Here is a 20,503-nt window from a genome sequence, read left to right on the forward strand (position 1 = left end):
AGTGTGCTATCTGGTGTCCCTTACAGCACCATTCAGTGTCCTTGACTGCACACCGTGCCATTTGGTTTCCCTCCCTATAACCTGTGCCATTTGGTGTCCCACATAGCACCAACTGGTGTCCCTAACTGCACACCACGCCATTTGGTATCCCTCTCTACAAGATATTCCATTTGGTGTCCCTCACCCCATAGTGCACCATTTGGTGTCCCTCACTGCACCAGTTTGTATCTCTCAGTGCACACTGCGCCACATGGTGTTCCTCATGGCAGACTGTGCCAATTGGCATACCTCACTTCACACTGCACCATTTGGTATCCCTCCCCACACACTACAGCACATTTATGATTGATCTGTTAAAATGAATTTATTATTCACTTTCTACAAACACTGAATTACTATTTGTTATCCCTGACGTACCACCTGTAAGCTGTTTCGTTTTCCAAGTTTTAAAACACCATTTGTTATCCCTTCATCACTGATTGTGTTTATACAGGAGGACCTCACAATTTTTGTGTATGAGGTTTTGTGAATGCAGCTTCTCATGTCTCTATGTCTCATGTCTGTCTGTCTGTCTGTCTCCTGTCTCTCTGTCTTAGTGGACGGAAAGAGTTTGGTCTCAGTGGGAATCGATGAAGTTCACTCCATCGTCATCTGGGACTGGAAGAAAGGAGAGAGACTGGCCAAGGCCAGGTACACCTGTCCATCTGTCCACCTGTCTATCGGTCCAGCTGTCCACCTGTGCACCTATGCACCTGTCCACCTGTCCATCTGTCCATCTGTCTATCTGCACACCTGTCTATCGGTCCAGCTGTCCATCTGTCCACCTGTCCACCTATGCACCTGTCCACCTGTCCATCTGTCCACCTGTGCACCTGTCCATCTGTCCACCTGTGCACCTGTCCATCTGTCCACCTGTGCACCTGTCCATCTGTCCATAGCTGACAGACGGACAGCAGACTGACCTTTGACCTGTCTCTGTCCCTTAGGGGTCATAAAGAGAAGATCTTCGTGGTGAGGAGTAACCCGTTCAGGACGGACAAACTGGTGACTGTCGGCATCAAACACATCAAGTTCTGGCAACATTCAGGTAAACCTGTCCTCACCTGAGCGCCCGTCCCTGAGTCTCAGTAAAACCTCTCAAACATAAACAGGAAGTACAACAACATGACAAAGACATGAAAACATCATCAATTAATCAATTGTTAATGAGTTCATTCAGGATGAACACATGAAGGTGGAATAATCAGAAGCTGCTGGGTTTGTCAGTCATCTGTTTCTCTTCTGGTGAAGCTAAAGCTAAGCTAAGCTAAGCTAGCAGCATCCCTCTGGTTCCAGTCTTTGTGCTTAGCTAGGCTAAACAACAACAAACAAATGATTTCATCAGGAGAAACGGATTAATCATTGACTGTCCCACCCTCCTCCTGCAGGTGGCGGTCTGACGTTCAAACGGGGGATTTTCGGTAACCTGGGGAAACAGGAGACGATGATGTCGGCGTGTTACGGTCGATCAGAGGACCTGGTCTTCTCTGGAGCCACCAACGGAGATGTTTACATCTGGAGAGACACGACGCTCATCAAGACCATCAAGGCCCACGACGGCCCTGTGTTCACCATGTGCTCCCTGGACAAGGTAACACCTGGAACACCTGGAACACCTGGACCAGGATGAGGAAGGAGATACTTATAGTCCTAAAATTCAGAAATGAGTTAGCATTTTAGCACTTCCTGTTCCCTCGTCTTGAACTCAAAAACCTTTTCACACTTTGAGTCTCAAACTTTCGTCCGTTAACATTTTTCAGAACAGGTTTTATTTCCTGTGTTTTTCCTTTTGAGATGTTTGACGAAGAATCAGTGACACGGCTGAGACGAGACAGAGGGACAGGACACAGGATTGTTTCATAACTCAGACAGCTCAGTGTCAGCAGGTCAGATAGTCAGGTGATGATGAAGAGGAAGATGTGGAGACAGAGAGGGAGGATAGCTCCGCCCCTTCATGCAGCCACGGTGCCAAATGTACAACAGGGAGGAAGTGTACATAAAAATGTACAAGAATCAATTGAAATAGATTTGTATTCTTTTTACAAGATTAAAGTCGCAATTTTAGTTATAATATCAGAATATAGTAGTAATAATAATAATAATAATAATTATGATAATAATGATAATAATGATAATAATGTTATAGATCAGTTATTATATGAAACAAATACGTAGTCATTTATGGGATTAGTTGAAATATAAGAACAGAGAATATTCCAACATCATTTTGATCAACAGTCATAAAATGAAACACAATATTAAATAAATAACTAAATAAATAAATATCCAGTTTAAATAAACAAGAAGACTTTTCATTTCACACTGACTGATTTCCCACTTAGACTGGATCAATACATTATTGATTAGTTATTGGTTGTTGTTGAACGTCACACACAGACTCAAGTTTCAGGTTGATTTTATGAGTTGATATTTTATCGGCAGCTCTGAACTTCCAATGGGATGTTGATGATTCGGGAGATGATCAGTGTGTCTGTTGTTTCCTGTGTTGCGTTCACTGTCCAGGGTTTCGTGACAGGGGGGAAGGACGGCATCGTGGAGCTGTGGGACGACATGTTTGAGAGATGTTTGAAGACGTACGCCATCAAGAGAGCCGCTCTGTCTCCGTCGTCCAAAGGTGTCACCGGAACGCCTCAAATCTGGCCTCACGTCTCGTCATCACAGAGCACAGACACGCAGATTGTTCTCACACGGCGTCTCTCTGTCTCCGTCTGTCCCCCAGGTCTGCTGCTGGAGGACAACCCGTCCATCAGAGCCATCACTCTGGGTCACGGTCACATCCTGCTGGGGACAAAGAACGGAGAAGTCCTGGAGATCGATAAGAGCGGCCCCATGACGCTTCTGGTTCAGGTCTCACTCACATCAGAGGAAACATGTCGTCATGTCAGAGTGATGTCAGCAGCAGCGTCACACTGATGGGCTGTGGTTTTTTTGTTTGTTTGTTCTTTTGCTGAGGCTGATGTATTTATTAGTGTCTTTGCAGTCGGAGAGCTGCATGTTCATGCCACAAACATCCGCAGGGCGACGAGACGATGAAGCGTCGGCCGTGAATTCTGCACCGAGCGCTGCATGTTTTGAGTTCGGGTGAGGGGGGGCCACCAGGAAGACTCTAGTTTGGTTTGGATCATTTTCCAGCTTCTAAAACGCAGACACACTGAGAGACAATAAACATGAAGCTAATCTTTATTAGCATTAAAAACAGAAACCTTCATCATTTTTGTCAGTTCCCTTTGAATTAAACAAAGTGACAGAAACTCAGTTCATGTTCGTTCTATCAGCCTGTTAAACACATCTCACGGGCAGTTTTATATTTGTTAATCGTCCTGTGTTTAATGCCAGACACAGCGTCATACAGCGCCGCATGGATTGTTAACGACAACGAGTGTCGTCCGCCGTAATCCATCGTTCCACCTGGTGTAGTGTGTCATAGTTAACCATGTTCGACGCCACGTCTGAGACACCTCACGACGTCCCCACAGAAAGTCTAGCATGTTTGATTTTCTTCTCCCGTCACAGCCGTCACTTTGACCAATAGGAACACAGAGTAATCTGTTGCCATGGAAACTGTAGGACAACAACAGCCCAGCCTTTCAGATATTTCCTGTAGGGACGTTAGCACACAGAGTAAAGAGGAAACAGCAGAGGCACTTTATCAACCCGCTGAGTACTGCCATTAGCATCAAGCTAGCAAAGAATGTTCTTTCTTCATAATGGAGGATATAAAGGAATCAAACTCACGGATAGTGTCTGGGCCTTTACTCAGCACAGCTGCAGAGGCTACCAGCTGCATGTCAAACACACAACACCATTTATCATTCTGTTCTTAGTTTAATCAAACTCAACACTTCCTGTTTCTGTTTCAAATTAAAAGCCCATCATCATTTCAACTGAGAGAATCCCTTCACTTTCTAAAGAGGCTTTTATTGTGAAACAATTACAGGAAATTCTGCACAGTTTACATGTGGTACTTCAAATGTAGCTCCGCCCACCTGATGACAGTTTGTACGTCACTACAGTAACAGTTCAGCTGGAACATGAACACACACAGTGACTGAGATAATAATAACCGCTCCACAGACTGAAACACGCCGCGTTTTACATCTGTTCTGCTCTTTGTTTTTGTGAACGCACAGCTTCCTCTAAAGTTTAGTTTTTCCTGATTCTGGTGAATTCCAGTGTGAATGTTAAAGTTTGGGACAGTGTGCTGTTAGGGAGACCAACCTGATTACTAACTAACCTCTTACCAATATAATAATCATTGATTACTTCATATAAATATCTGACCTGCAGGTTGCTCTGGAGCAGCGTCCTCAGTCTCCGCCATTGTTTCTCGTTCTGCTAACAACTGCCATCGTACGAGTATCATACGGGACGTGACCGCGACCTTGCTGAGCTGCTGCAGCTCTTGAGCGATGCTTCACGCAGACGGCGGCGCTGTCCGGGGGCTGCTCGTTGCTGTCACTCATTTATTTCCACAATTATAAGCTGATACGGAGCTGAGCAGCCGCTGCATCATCAGCAACACGGTCGTGATGATGTTTAACAATAAAAAGCTTTGTGTTAGCATCTCGCCGCGTCGCATTGCGTCACGCCGACAGTGTGGCTGCTCTTATCTGTCAAAAAAAAAAAATACAAGAGGCTCCGTGATGCATACGCTCTGCTCACGTAGGCACTGTGACCTGGGCCACATGGCCGCAGTGCCTACGTGAGCAGAGCGTGTGCATCATTGTCACTTTGGCCCCGTGGCCCAAGCCCCAGCCACCAGACGCTCGCTGGCCGTGACCCGACTCAGGATAAGCGGATGAAAATGGATGGACTTTTGGCGGCGCTGAGTAAAGCTTCCATTATCATGTAAGACGCATCGTGCCACGCCAAGCCGCGCCAGAAATGGACCTTCTCTGGAGTAGCTCCAAAAGTCAGGCCGCCCGTTCTCAAGCAGGTAGCGGTGACGTCTCGCCGACCGCAGCCCATAAGATCAAAAAGGATTAATGGCTTACGGGAAGTAACATGACCTCATTTCCTGTGTTAGTTACAAACCTGCATTTAAAGTGACTCAGCTGAGCAGCGTCAGCTGATCGATCACATGATGTCTGTGCTGCGTTCACTGACTGCAGGGTGTCCTTCATGTTGTGTTCAGGGTCACATGGAAGGGGAGGTTTGGGGTTTGGCGGCTCACCCTCTACTTCCTGTCTGCGCTACCGTCAGCGATGACAAAACTCTGAGGATCTGGGAGCTGTCGGCCAATCACCGCATGGTCGCCGTCCGCAAACTCAAGAAGGGTAAAAGTATCACACCTGTGTTACCTGTGTGTGTGTTACCTGTGTGTGTGTGTGTGTGTTACCTGTGTGTGTGTTACATGTGTGTGTGTTACCTGTGTGTGTTTGTGTGTTACCTGTGTGTGTGTGTGTGTGTTACCTCTGTGTGTGTGTGTGTGTTACCTGTGTGTGTGTGTGTGTTACATGTGTGTGTTACCGTGTGTGTGTTACGTGTGTGTGTGTTACCTGTGTGTGTGTGTGTTACCTGTGTGTGTGTGTGTGTGTGTGTGTGTGTGTTACCTGTGTGTGTGTTACATGTGTATGTGTGTGTTACCTGTGTGTGTGTTACATGTGTGTGTGTGTTACGTGTGTGTGTGTGTGTGTGTGTGTTACCTGTGCACTACAGGTGGGCGGTGCTGTGCCTTCTCACCTGACGGTAAAGCTCTGGCGGTCGGTCTGAACGACGGCAGCTTCCTGGTGGTGAACGCCGACACGCTGGAGGACATGGTGACCTTTCACCACCGCAGGGAGCTCATCTCGGACATCCGCTTCTCCCAAGGTGCCTGAACTCAGCACGCAGCTGTGATGCAGGGTGGAGATGATTGGTCGGTCTATGATGAATCACAGCTGTGTGTTTGTTTCAGACGCGGGGAAGTACCTGGCTGTGGCGTCCCACGATTCCTTTGTGGACATCTACAACGTCTTGACCAGTAAGAGAGTCGGCATCTGTAAAGGAGCTGGCAGCTACATCACACACATCGACTGGGACTCCAGAGGTGAACACACTCACCTGTGCTGATGCTACGCTAACGTGCTAACTGATTACCCATAAAAACCAGAGTGTGTCTCCGTGCAGGTAAACTGCTGCAGGTGAACACTGGAGCTAAAGAGCAGCTGTTCTTTGAGGCTCCGCGAGGACGCAAACAGAACATCAGTGTGGCCGAGGTCAGTCTGCGTCCGAGTTCTCGTCATCAGGTTCTGTCTGTTCCTGCAGATCAACACCTTTGTTTGTTTGTTTGCAGTTTGAGAAGCTGGATTGGGCGAGCTGGACGTCTGTTCTGGGTCCCACCTGTGAGGGAATATGGCCGACGCTCAGCTTCGTTAACGCCGCCTCGCTCACCAAAGATCGCAAACTGCTCGCCACTGGAGACGACTTCGGCTTCCTCAAACTGTTCAGCTTCCCATCCAGGGTGAGATGCGCCGCTGTGTCGGGGAGACGTGGATGTGAAAACTGCAGTTTGATCCTTTGGGGGGGGGGGGGCTCCAGTGACATCACAGCGTCTCTTCATGACGTCTTCTCATGCTGACCTTTGTCCGTTCTTAGGGCCAGTTTGCCAAGTTTAAGAAGTACGTTGGTCACAGCACCAACGTGACAAACGTCCGCTGGTCCAATGATGACTCCATGCTGCTGTCAGTGGGCGGGGCCGACACCGCGCTGATGATCTGGACCAGAGAGCCACCGGGTCACAAAGAGAGTAGAGCTGTGGACAGCGAGGAGTCAGACGACGACACGGAGGAGGACGGAGGTAACAAAACCACACAGACTGTATAGCTGAAGATTCTCAGTCTTCCAGGTCATGGTGTTCATGAGTACTGTATGCTCCTCCTCTGGCGCCACTGCACGTTTTCACCATCTTTTGGACCGCTTGTAGCATATTGTAATGACATCATCGCAAGTGGACAAAATGATGGCGCAAAAACAGAAGTCTTAAAGGGATAGTGCACCCAAAAATGAAAATTCAGCCATTATCTACTCACCCATATGCCGAGGGAGGCTCAGGTGAAGTTTTAGAGTCCTCACATCACTTGCAGAGATCCAAGGGGAGAGGAGCAGTCAGGAGCTCTGACTGCCTCTGTGGACTGTGCTCAGGTGTGTGCGAGACCAGTGAAAGCACGTGAACACACATGAAGGCGGTGCCCATGTCTCACGGTCTCGCGCAAGCGCACACACGTGAGCTCGGTGTCCAGAGAGGCAGTCAGAGCTACAGGCTACAATGAGGCTAAAAACAGAGTTCAAATGAGGTTTTTCCAAACAACTTTTTATGTCGGGGCTTCAGGACACTTGGATCACTATGGACGAGCAGTATGGAGATATTTTGTGGTTTCAATTATGTGTTTTTGGACGTTTGAATCTGGGGCACCGTCAGCCTCCATTAGGTGGAGTTGTGTTGCTACCTCCTCTCCCCTTGGATCTCTGCAAGTGATGTGAGGACTCTAAAACTTCACCTGAGCCTCCCTCGGCATATGGGTGAGTAGATAATGGCTGAATTTTCATTTTTGGGTGCACTATCCCTTTAAGTCCAGTTTAGACCAAAGATTCATGACGAGACGAAACCATTTGAGAAAAGTGTCAGCGGTGTGAACTGGCCGGTCTGAGCTGGACTCAAGCCGGCTGATGATGTCACCTGACACTCAGCTGGTCAAATGGCCGGCGGCTGGTTTTAAAGCACGTCACCTGTTTCAACAGCCAATCAGCTTGTAGTGAAGTCCACTGGTCAAGTCAAAATGACCACAGACAGCGTGTTGGCTTGCTGCAGCAGGTGCTCTGTCCCCACAGAGCCCTCTGTTTCTGACTTGTGTCGGTTGTTGTGTTTTCAGGGTACGACAGCGACGTGGCACGGGAGAAGGTGGTGGACTACATCACCAAGATCTACTCTGCCAGCATCAGGAACATGACAGGAACCAGACCTCACCTGCAGCACAAAGAGCTTCCTGTGGAGGAGAGGTGATCACACCCACACACACATACCCGCACACACACACACACACACACACACGGACACACAGTGTTTCTGTATCTGAACTGTTCGTGAATCTGTTTCCTGTACAGGCCTCCAGTAAGTCGAGCTGCCCCGCTGCCCGACAAACTGCTGAAGAACAACGTGACCAAGAAGAAGAAGGTGGTGGAGGTCAGTACGAGCCTCGTTAACACCGCCGACATATGACTTCATTTCAAGCGGCTGATGGTGTCTTGTTTTTCAGGAGCTGGTGCTGGAGCACGTCTTTGGCTACAGAGGCTTCGACTGTCGCAACAACCTGCATTACCTCAACGACGGTGCTGACATCATCTTCCACACTGCTGCTGCCGTGGTCATCCAGAACCTATCCGCCGGTCAGTTCAGCTCTCACACCGAGCTAATGATGTTTAACCACAGCACTGAGACTGTTCTTGTTAAGGCCTTCAGTGACATCTACTTAAACACAGACAGTGGCAGAATTTCAGTTTTAGTGTTACTGGATCTTAGTGCAGCATTCGACACAGTCGACCACACCATATTACTAGACTGACTGAAAAACTGGGTGGGACTTTCTGGAACTGTACTAAACTGGTTTGAATCCTACGTAAAGGACAGAGACTACTTTGTGTCTATAGGTAATTACACATCTGAGGATGGAGTTCCCCAAGGCTCCATTCTGGGGCCTCTTCTGTTCAACATCTAGATGCTCCCACTGGCTCAAAGATATCTTCCCATAATTATGCAGATGACACACAGATCTACATAACCATATCACCAGGGAGTATGGTCCAATACAAGCATTGAGTAAATGCATTGAACAAATCAATGATTGGATGTGCCAGAATTATCTTCAACTGAACAAAGATAAAACTGAAGTAATTGTTTTTGGAGCCAAAGAAGAAGAACGATTAAAAGTCAGCGCTCAGCTTCAATCTGTAATGTTAAAAAGCACAAACCAAGCCAGAAATCTTGGTGTAGTCATGGACTCAGACCTGAATTTCAACAGCCACATTAAGATAGTCACAAAATCAGCCAACTATCACTTGAAGAAGGGTTAAAGGACTGATGTCTCGGCAGGATTTGGAAAAACTTGTCCATGCATTTATCTTTAGCAGACTCGACTACTGTAACAGTGTCTTCACAGGTCTCCCTAAAAAATCAGCTGCAGTTGATTCAGAACGCTGCTGCTCGAGTCCTCACTAACACCAAGAAAGTGAGTCATATCACTCCAGTTCTCAGGTCTTTACACTGGCTTCCTGTCTGTCAAAGAATTGACTTTAAAATACTGTTGTTGGTTTATAAAGCACTGAAGGTTTAGGGCCAAAATATATTTCTGATCTGCTGCTACGTTATGAACCATCCAGACCTCTCAGGTTGTCTGGGACAGGTCTGCTTTCTGTCCCCAGAGTCAAAACCAAACATGGAGAAGCAGCATTCAGTTTTTATGCTCCACATATCTGGAACAAACTCCCAGAAAACTGCAGGTCTGCTGCAACTCTCAGTTCTTTTCAATCAGAGCTGAAGACTTTTATGTTTGCCGCTGCCTATTACTAAATCAAACTTGAGGCTTCTGATTGAACTGATTATTATCTCACACTGCACTGTAACTTATTCTGTTTTAGCTTTTTGATTTCTAACTAAACTCTCTTTGAGTTTTTGAGTATTTAATATCTTTTTATGTTGCCTTTATTGCTTTTACTTTATGTATATTTTATGTAAAGCACTTTGAATTGCCTCGTTGCTGAAATGTGCTAGACAAATAAACTTGCCTTGCCTAAAGGTTGTTGTTGATGATGATATCCGCTTCCTGCCTACTGTCCTGACAGGAACCCAGAGTTTCTACCTGGAACACACTGACGACATCCTCTGTCTGACCGTCAACCAACACCCAAAATACCAAAACATCATCGCTACGGGACAAATCGGTGAGTGTCCACTCAGCTGATGTGTCTGAGGTGAAATCAAACTGCTCCCACTCGCTTCTTCAACTCAGAGACAGACAGACGCCACATTGACTGTGTCAGGCCCCTGCAGTGATGCGTCAACATGGTGGCCATATTGAAGAGAGCAACACTGGCCTGTAAACAATCAGCGTAAACAGGAGCTGCAGTTTTTCTTTATAAAATCACTAAAACGTTTATATTTCTCAACTGATGTCTGTGGGTCGTTTTTATATTGATGGATTTATGATCTATGATCTTTTTGATGGGGGGCCGTATTAAATACGTCTGCTTCTCACATCATATGGGTTGCTAATACCAACACAAATCACTTACAAATGAGACAAATGCAACTGTTCCATCTTTGACTGAAACACTATTTAACCGTCCTTGCTCCTAAAGCAGCCGCACTCGCTGTCGAGCTACGTTTGCGGCAGGAAATGTCTGCTGTCAGATAACCCGTTTGTTTGCTCGTTTACTGTCTGTTTATGAAAACACATCAGTTCCACCTGCGTAGTTCCTGTTTGGTACATGTCTAAAAACTCTAGGATAGTTCGACCATTGTGAGGGGAACAGAAAAAATACAAAGTGAACGTGCTTCATTAACCAACATTCTGTTTTGAATTGGTCCCCAGGCCGGACTTTGGACATGCCTGATCTACGTAAAGTAGAAATAAAGTTTTGTCTCCAGTTTATTATAATCTGGATATTCAGTCTGTAATGACTGCTGGACGCTCAGTAGAGGAGTGTGTGTCACACTGACATCAACTGAACAAGACAGACAACTTTTCTACTTGTTAGCATGCTAGCTAGCTAACGCTGTAAGCTGATGACCTCCTGGATCAGAACATAATACAGTAGCTGTCAGCACTGATCATTTTACAGAGGACACCACAAGAAAACATGTTCTTAGTTTAGATGATCAAACAGATGATGGATCATAGACTTTTGTTTCTGGCTGTCAGTGATCAGCTTTAGCTAATGTAGATAGCGTGCTAATGTTAGCGAGCCTTTATTTTCCCAGGATGGAGCCTGGGTGCAGACAGGAACCGATCTAAAGTCATGTCATGTAACATAAACTAAGAATATGTTTTCTTGTGGTGTCCTCTGTAAAATGATCAGTGCTGACAGCTACTGTATTATGTTCTGATCCAGGAGGTCATCAGCTTACAGCATTAGCTAGCTAGCATGCTAACAAGTAGAAAAGTTGTCATGTCCATATTAAATTATATTCTATGTGGACGTCTCCATAAGTATTAACCATGTAAAATGAGACAAATTCATGTTTAATAAATGTGAGTTTATATAATTCCTCATGATGATGTGGCTGGCGTCACTTTGCTGCCATGGATTATTTAACTGGGCACAGGCTAACAAAGAGACTTAAAACAGCAACAAAGAGACTTAAAACGACTACAGAGAGACATGAAATGAATAAAAGCCACATCGTTTTTAGTGTTTTTGCGTCTCTTTCTGTCCTCAGCCCTTTATGTACGAGGGGTCGGGGGCCTGTCTTACTCGTGTTCAGGGGTCCTTTGTTTAGTAATCTGTCCACTGCCATATTTTCTTCAGTGTTATCATCTCATATCGGTGCTCAGACAGCTAACATGCTAACACAAACGCAGTAGATGTTACTCTCTGAGGAAAAGATGATCGGATTGATCACCTGTGTTGACCTCACCTGCAGAGAGTCAGGTCTTTATTATCTGCTTTATATTGGATGTTTTCTCTCCTGCTCCTGTTTCAGTTTCTCTGCTGTTACTTGAGGCTGAAACATTACTTCAGTCTCAGCAGAGAAACAAACAGACCTCAGACTTTATGTATCGACACAGAGACACAGTTGCTGTATTGATCTGCGTGTTGTTCTCGTGCATGACCCGTCTGCTTTTTGCCCATTGCACTTCTTTTCTTTTCCACTGCTTCCTCATTGTCACCGCCTCACCTCATCACCAGGTGACATCACTGACCTGCCAGGTAAGTCTCTGCTCACCTTTCTGCCATCACTCATCACTGATCATCCACACACATGATTCTGTTCACATTCATGCTGAGAACTCAGTGTTTAACGTGTTGGTGTCGTTGGCTGTCGTCGGTGCGTAGAGGCTGAAGTGTCTGGTGAGTATCAGCAGTCAGGATCCTGTTCAGGTCTGCTTTCTCTGTCTGTAGCTCCGCCCCCAACCTGTCAGAGACCATGTCTACACTCATGTGGGTACAGATGAAAACACAGCTTCTAATCAGCAGTCCATTCACACTGAACCAAAAAAAATGACAGTTTAACGTCGATTTGCTGTCTCTGTCAACTCTCTTCTTCATCTGGCCAAATCAGCGGCGCTCATGAGCATCATCAATAAATACTTTATTGATCCCCGAGGGGAAATTATTTATTTATTATTTATTATTATTTATCATCTCATGTGTGTGAGTAGAATTCATAGAATATTTCAAGAATCCGTGTGAATCTCAGGATTTTATATTCATAGTTTTACAGCAGTTTGTTTTGTGATGGTTGTTTTTGTGAAAACAGTTTTCTTTCCTTCTTTGACATGACCTTTGGTTTTAACCATCACAACATATTGACGGAGTGTTTGTGGAGGATTTGCTTATCCCCAGATGGTGGTGCTGATGAATTGTTTTGTCTTACAAAAAAAACATCTTGGCTCAGTGTCCCCTTACTAGCTTTTTGGAGGTGTAAAATATGTCCCACACTCTTCATTTGAAAGCGTTTGATCAGTAATAGTGGAAATGTCGGAGATGAAGTTGAAAGCTCTGGAACAAACTTCCACTTGGACCTGTAGTTAAGAATATTTTGTCAAAAAAGCATCCTTTGGAGGAAGATGAAGAAGAGATTCAGGGCCCTATTTAGATGGTCTAAAGCAGACGGCGGAGGGCGCATAATCCATGTCGCAAGTGTCATTGCTATTTAGATGCAGGTGCAGTTGTCATTTTCACGCCCTGTGCCCTCGTCGTCTCACTAGCAAATGAACTTGTGCTTCTTTGGGTGTGTTGGTCTAAAAATGAGGAGTGGTCAGGCGCAGTCATGGCGCGTTGCTAGTTAGATGATGTAAAAAGCAAATGCGCCAGTGACCAACAAAAACCTGGTCTAAAGTCAACGGCGCAGTATTTCGCTGTTAAACAAGTTCGTAATATGCGTCTCTAGGCGGGTGCACAACACGCGTGCACTCTGCTCAGACACACACGGAGCAGCCACACATATGCAAAAGATAACAAAGAAAAATATGATTACAATGTGAAGGGTTATTATTGTGCACATTAAAATATTTATCAGAAACACGTGTTAATGGTCAGTCATTAATCAGAATGATCTAATCGCAGTAATAATGATCACTATATCATCATAATTTGTAATAATGACAAATGAAATTGTGAAATTATCTGACCAATCAATCATTTTTTTGATTGAAAACCAAAGTCCACACATTGCATTTATTTTAACATGTTATACTAGGCTACATTATATTATATTATTATATTGTTATCTGAGTGTAGAGAGGACACACATGCAAATAAGAGGCAGAACACAGCTCTAGGAAACATGTGAACACAATTAACAAACGTGGGTGGGGGAGAAAACACTGAACAGGTCCTATAGCTGCAGGATCAGCACCTTGGGGAACTCCGCGGCAGTCCTGACAGCTGTGCTCTGTTATATGATGAAAACAGGTTTGAATAATATTCCACAGATATTTAGTAAGATCTTTCTTGTATTAGTGATCCCACGCCTGCTTTACCTCGGGGAGCTTGGGTGCCTGTCTGCTGTCCCCGTAGATCTGGTTCTGACGGGCCTTCACCTCCCGCACGAGGAGATCCGTCTCCTCAGCTGTAAAACGCTCACTCTTTCCAGTCAGTAGGTCTGCCATCTAACTAGCTCTCCGCCGTGCGCTCCAATTGCGCCTCTTTTAAAGGGAATGAGAGGTGACACTCTGATTGGCTTATGGAATGATACGCCCAAATCACACCCATGACTAATTCACAGAGTAAGTCCAACCCTTTTGGACTCTCCGCCATGGCGCACAGTCTAAAAATGCACTGTCTAACTAGCAAGTGACTGGGACACGCCCATGCGCCGCACGCCTGGCGCTTCACGTTTTAGACCATCTAAATAGGGCCCTCAATGTTCTTTCTGTTGTTTCCGTGCTACAGTGTGGACGCAGAATGTAGAGAACTATCTGAAAACGGTAGTGTGGATGGAAAAGCTTTTGTAAACAGTGTTTTCAAATGTCTCCATGTTACTGTGAGCATGGCCAGAGAGAAACTAAAGCAAGTTGGACAAAGAACAAAGCCTTGCTTAGCGCCTCTTATCAGCATGTTAAACTAGCTGAGCTAGCCTGTGTTGTTCCCGTGTGTGGTGTGTGTATTGTTTGTGGTAAGACTGTGATTCAGAGACTGCTTTTGTACTTGAGTTCCTGTGGGAGCGCCACCTGGATCAGTTGTATTGCTGCAGAGGATTTCAGGGTGTGAATGTCTCACATGACTGTTTTTAAAGAGCTTGCCAGAATGCAGTGATGTTGTTTTATTAACCCTCTACAGCCATGATCACATGAGGCTCTATCCGACAGATAGAGCAGGACGTCTACTGGACAGATTTTTTTTAAAATTTACCGTAGATGTTCGTGGACAGGACGAATCCTAACAATGTGTAATTTATAAACTAAACATTTTCACCAAATTCTTTACAGAGAAAATATCGGAAAACTTCAATTAAACGCCCCATCTATTTTATAAGCCTGGTGTGGCTACACATTTAGACAAATAGAGGCCTGGTCTGGTTGCCTAGCAGTTCCTTTTTTGTAGAAGTTCTTTGGATGTATAAAATCAGGTTGTTGGCTTCCTCAGATTATGTGTCTGTTCCAGGATTACGTTGTAAATTCTTCATCTTCCTTCAGTCTGTAAGGGTCCTCACATCAAAAGAACCAAAAGGGTTCATTAAAATGAATCCAAGTTGTGAGGATTGTTTTAACAGGACAGAGTGGCGTTATGTCGGTGTGTCAGTGTCGTAATCCTCGACTACCATAACTCTCTCTGTCTGATGCTCTGTCTGTCAGAGCAAGATCAAATGAGTTATTCACACTTGATATGTTATCTGAAGACTTGTTTTTATCCAGTAATATTCATACTGGTTTGAAGAAATAATTTATTGTATTTTCTGATCTTTGCTGAGCAACAGTTTTGTGGGAGAGGAATTAAAGGCCTGTCTCAAATACAGGCCTGTTGAGTTCAGGGATTTAAGCTAATAATAGCCCGGGCCTATTAATTTAAGTTTTAAAGTAAATGTAGAATTAAGTTATATTGATTTAGGGGACTCAAAAGCAGTTTTCAAAAAAGTGTTGATAGATGACAAGACGAGCGAGGGATAAACCATCCTGGGAGCTGCAATCAAAAGGTTCAATCACATTTTAAGGAGAAGCTGATCAGATAAATCAGATGATGTCGAATGGGGATTAAGGAGATCAGAGATTGGAGCTGGTGCCGGTCCATGCAGTTCTTTCAAAACAAATAAAAGAATCTTAAAATCAGTTCTTTAAGATCTGATATCCCAACAGAGACTTTAAAGCAAAATTGAGAATGATATGCAAGTTTCTCGCTTGTATACAGACATTTTGAGGCCAGAGACAATTGGTGGAAAAAGGATGTTTCGGCTATCCAGCATTTAACGCCCATGAGACAGCATAAATGAGACTGAAGACTAACTTTACATGGATTTAATAAGAAATACAGCTGTGTGTCATCAGTGTAGAAATGTTGTGGGATGTTGTATTTTATAGAAACAGATGCAAGCAGAAGCAGCTAAGGCACAAATAGGAGAGGACCTAAAGGAAAGCCTTGGGGTATTCCACAGGAGACTGCAGAAAATGATGACTGTCAGAGCTGATTGTAACGATCCTTTTATTCAGTCAGTTTTCAGTTCAGTTCAGCTTCAGTGTTCTGCTAGCAGAAATTAGGTTTGCAGCTATGATGAGCTGATACAAACACATATAACTTATCATCATGGAACACAACTCGTGTCCATCTGCTCTGACCTCAGACTTCAGAGGAAAAGACTCTGGTGTGATCATGGACAAAGGTGTTAACAGTATTTGCTGTAAATGTGCAGCTGCGGAATGAAGTGGTTCAGAATTAGATTGGCGCCCAACTCTGAATCCAAAACGCAGTCACTTACCAGTTCTGCTCTGTTGAATCAGCATGTCAGCACCAGTCTCCTCCTGCTCCTGAACAACATGGAAGTAATGAATGATCCTAAAACAGAGGATCTCCTACGTCTCCTCCCTCAACTCCTGATTCCTAGCTTGGTTTCCCTGATACTCAGCATTTCCATTGCTCACTTCCTTTGGTTCCATTTCTCCTTTTGTTCAAAGCTTCCTTACCTCCTCAGTCCATTTTTCCTTCATTCCTTGGTATTTTGCCGCCTTGACTCCTTAGTTCTCTGGTTCCTTGATTTCATGATTCTGCAGGCCCTCTGTTCTGTGTTTCCTGGGCTTCCTTTTTACATTAGGTCCTTGATTCCTTAGGTTCCCCAGGTCCATGTCTGCTCATTACCTTGGTTCCTTGGCCCTTTGGTTCCTTAAAGCCTTTCCTTACGTGATGCTTCCTCAGTGCCCCCTTGATACTGTGAATCTTAGGCCCAGTTCGGACCAAAGATTGATGAGAAGCCTAAACTGTTGTAGAAGGTTGCAGAGAACAGTAGCAGCGGTGTGAACTGGTCTGTTCCAGCTGGATTCAAGTCGTCTGATGGTGTCACCTGTGGCTCAGCTGGTCAAATCTCCGGCAGCGGGTTTTAGAACGTAAAGCACATCATCTGTTTCAACAGCCAATCAGCTTGTAGCAAAGTCAACAGGCCTAGTGATTCACAACTTGTCAGCTGGCAACGTAATGCAGCATTTTCTGACAACAGCCGTCGGTCCCGTCCAACCCCGAGTCCGTCTCATTTACATCCCTGCAACTGATGACACGGCTGTCAGTCTCCGTCCTCACAGTGTGCCGGTGTCAGACGGTGGGTCGCTGCTGCTGCTGGCTGTATGTGCTTATGCCCCGCCCACACACACATTCTCATTGGCTGATGAATTGGTGCTGGTTATTTATATTATTGTGGTGTATTGATTATGAATACAGTCCATCTGATGCTGGTTTTGTTTCATCACTGTAGCCAGTATCTCACTATCACTATCCTCTCTCAGATTTTAAGAAGCTACAAATTATATTCAGCCACAAAATAAGTCTGAAAAGACAGAAGTTCGAACAGAGGTCGGCCAACGGAGAGTCGTTGCCATGGATACGATTAATCGTATCATCTGGTCTCATTTGTGTAAACTGGCAGGCTTCAGAACATTGCAGAACGGTGCATTGCGAGTAGTTAAGTTTAAATTCGTCTCGTTCAGAATCTTTGGTCTGACTACGGCTTTTGGTTCCTTGTTCTTTGAATCTTTGTTTCCACAGTATCAAGGACACAACCAGAGGACCAGGGTTCTAAGATGCTGAACATTTAAGGAGATGCCTTGGTTCCTTGGCACCGCAATTCCTGGGATCCTTGGTTACTGTGGTTCTTAGGTTTCTTGGATCTATGGTTTCTCAGTTTCTTTGCTGTGATGACATACACCCTCTATTCCACAGTTTCTAGGATGCCAGAGTTCTTGGTTGGTCAGTACTGTAGTCCTTTGGTCCTTTGGTTCTTTGATTTCTGGGCTACCATAGTACCTCAGGAGCCCCGGTTCTACAGTTGTAAGAAACCCCAGGTCCTTAGCTTGTTGATATTATGGTTCTAAGGTTCCTAAGTCCTATTGTTCCAGGGCTACCTCACTGCCTTAGTCCCTCAGGTCCACAGTTCATTGGATCTGTAGGTTTCTGGGTTATTTGATGCCTTGGTTCTGTGGTTCTTCAGTTCTTTGGTTCTTACATTTGACCTCCTCTACCAGGCCTTGCTCCATCCATCCATGTGTGGGATGCCATGACCAAGCAGACGTTGTCTATCCTCCGCTGTTCCCACGCTAAAGGTGTCGGCTACGTCAACTTCAGCGCCACAGGGAAGCTGCTGCTGTCTGTGGGAGTTGAACCTGAACACATCATCACTGTGTGGAGGTGGCAGGAAGGTACAATGTTTATCTTATGTTCTTAAGAAAATGACTCTCACATTGATGGACAAGGGGCAGCAGAGTTCTGCCTTGAACAAGGTACTCTGGTGAAGAACAGGTGAGGAGTGTTTGTTTCTTTTATTAAGATCCCCATTAGCTTTTGCATAGCAGCAGCTATTCTTCCTGGGGTCTTCATAATTCTTCTGATTGGAGTATCCGAGGGAGATGAGGATGACAACAACCAGGGCAAGAATGGTCATAAAAAACTGAAGGTTTTAAAACAGATTTTTATTAACACATATGATTAAATGAATTCAGAGCCAATAAAGACATAGGACCAAAAACGAATACACAAGTCTGTGATGACGTGTCCCATCAGAGAACCTGTAGTTTTAAATTCCAAGTGGATTTTAGACGTAGGGTGACTGCATGGCAGAGTTGCGACAAAGTTTAGCAAGTCACAAGTAAGTCTAAAGTCTTTGAACTCAGCTCCCAAGACACGTCCCAAAACTGACTCATTCCAAGTCAAGTCCCAAGTCTTAAACTTTGAGGTTTGAGCCCTAAACAAGTCATAAGGCGCTCTTCACCACATATGATGCCATTTTAGCAACAGAGTCATAAGTTACTAAATTTGCAAAAATACTTGTTAAATCAAGTTTGTTAGAAGTTTTTGTGTGTCTGTAATTCTTGACCCGTGTTTTACATCCTGTAATTTGTTTTTTGTGACCACCCTTAGTTTTTGTACACAAACAAAATATCATTTTTTCCAACTGGCGCTCAGGAACGCTCAGTCAGTTCTTGATGGTTTGGATTTTCGTGTTACTTCGGCGTCAGCTTGCTGAGAATGAAAAGTGTTAACGGAAGTTGAGTCAGGAAATGAAATGATTTTTTATGTCACACTTTTTGATCAATCTTTGGGCCTGGGGGAAGATATCAAGCACTGTCAAGTTAAAAGTCATAGGTGTTAAAGTCCAAGTCGAGCTGCAGGTTATTTTTGATTTTGTTAAGTCTAAAGTCATCGACTTTGTGACTTGAGTAGCACTTGAATCCAAGTCATATGACTCGAGTCCACACCTCTGTGGCTCACATGTAGCTCGCTGAAGCTAGAGTCTCAACTGTCACAGGTTGTTTGTGGCTAATAAACACGTCAGTATAGAAAGTTGTTCCTTGTTCAAACATTAAAGTCCAAAAGTCATTTGAAAGTTTTTTTTTGGCCCTCACTCCGTGTCCTAACTGGATGTGACGCGAGCGAGCGTCAGCGACTAAATCAGTTCGATCGCATTGTTTTCTATTTGAATGTCCTAACTGCCTGTGAGCGTCATGACGCAGCGTGATGTGGCGTGTTGTTTTGAGCTAAACTTTTATCGGATGTCCCGTTTAATATTATTCTGTGGCTTGCACTGGAAGCACTGCAGTGGATGAGCAACAGCTGTTTAACGAGGTTTAAATGAGGAGGATGCAGGATACCTCCTCTTTCACTACAGAAATATAAATAAGTTTGTGTCTGGCCGGAAGGAGATCGACGGGAAGCTGAACATTTCTGGTAAGAACTGTGTGGGATGTTTAAGCTAGCTTGTTTTACAAAGTGGAGATGGTGGTGTGATGCAGTCTGGAAGCTACAACAATGATATCTGTAAGTTACCTGCAGTAGTCTTCTTGTGAGTCTGAACAATAAGGAAGTACATACTCACTCGTCTGTTCAGTGGTTACCCAGAGCGTCTGATATAGCCTGATGCGGCACGATAGTCTGGCGCTCGCATCCAGTTAGGACACGGACACAGTGTACGGGACCAAAACTACTTAACTTTTCTTAAAGAACCTTGATGCATGTGTGTATACAGTCAGACTGAAGCAAACTGAGTTCACTGTGATCCCCTGTGACCTCTCTGCCAGGCACGAAGGTGACCTGTAAAGGAGGCCACGCTGAGCGGATCTTTGTGGTGGAGTTCAGACCAGACTCCGACACCCAGTTTGTGTCGGTGGGAATCAAACACATCAAGTTCTGGACTCTGGTCGGAGGTTCGCTTGTCTACAAGAAAGGAGTGATCGGCTCGGTGGAGGACGGCCGTATGCAGACCATGTTGTCTGTCGCATTTGGTGCCGTAAGACACAAACTGTGGTCTTTAAAACTTTTTAAAAACATCAGACACATAAATCTGTAGTAAGTTAGTGTTTGTCTCCTCCAGAACAACCTGACGTTCACTGGTGCTATTAACGGAGACGTGTACGTATGGAGGGAGCACTTCCTGGTGCGAGTGGTGGCGAAGGCGCACAGTGGTCCGGTCTTTACCATGTACACCACCCTGAGGGATGGACTCATCGTCACCGGGGGGAAGGAACGGCCGTGAGTGACCAGAAATCAAAATGCTTTGTCTCAGCGAGAGTTTGAAAAGTGGTGAAAATTCAAAAATCTGTGGTTCCTTCATCTT

The 20,503-nt window shown here is 44.9% G+C and overlaps 1 protein-coding gene across 4 annotated transcripts in view; it reads left to right on the forward strand.

Annotated features, from left to right (window-relative positions):
- Positions 1-20,503, forward strand: part of LOC117256079 (echinoderm microtubule-associated protein-like 6) — a 60,477-nt gene that overhangs the window by 30,721 nt on the left and 9,253 nt on the right. The window contains exons 17-36 of one of the 4 annotated variants that reach the window (XM_033625409.2): positions 597-690; positions 987-1,087; positions 1,428-1,630; positions 2,563-2,674; positions 2,780-2,907; positions 5,195-5,336; positions 5,719-5,871; positions 5,957-6,088; positions 6,169-6,257; positions 6,335-6,502; positions 6,637-6,838; positions 7,911-8,037; positions 8,143-8,221; positions 8,295-8,424; positions 9,877-9,975; positions 11,944-11,964; positions 12,091-12,105; positions 17,919-18,092; positions 19,968-20,176; positions 20,261-20,418. In XM_033625409.2, coding sequence (XP_033481300.1) covers positions 597-690; positions 987-1,087; positions 1,428-1,630; positions 2,563-2,674; positions 2,780-2,907; positions 5,195-5,336; positions 5,719-5,871; positions 5,957-6,088; positions 6,169-6,257; positions 6,335-6,502; positions 6,637-6,838; positions 7,911-8,037; positions 8,143-8,221; positions 8,295-8,424; positions 9,877-9,975; positions 11,944-11,964; positions 12,091-12,105; positions 17,919-18,092; positions 19,968-20,176; positions 20,261-20,418 — 2,536 coding nt within the window. The remainder of the gene's footprint in view (positions 1-596; positions 691-986; positions 1,088-1,427; positions 1,631-2,562; positions 2,675-2,779; positions 2,908-5,194; positions 5,337-5,718; positions 5,872-5,956; positions 6,089-6,168; positions 6,258-6,334; positions 6,503-6,636; positions 6,839-7,910; positions 8,038-8,142; positions 8,222-8,294; positions 8,425-9,876; positions 9,976-11,943; positions 11,965-12,090; positions 12,106-17,918; positions 18,093-19,967; positions 20,177-20,260; positions 20,419-20,503) is intronic. The other 3 variants (XM_033625410.2, XM_033625411.2, XR_013490807.1) reach the window with 3 other exon arrangements.

The sequence above is a fragment of the Epinephelus lanceolatus genome, chromosome 3 (genome assembly GCF_041903045.1).
Source record: "Epinephelus lanceolatus isolate andai-2023 chromosome 3, ASM4190304v1, whole genome shotgun sequence".
NCBI lineage: Eukaryota > Metazoa > Chordata > Actinopteri > Perciformes > Serranidae > Epinephelus > Epinephelus lanceolatus.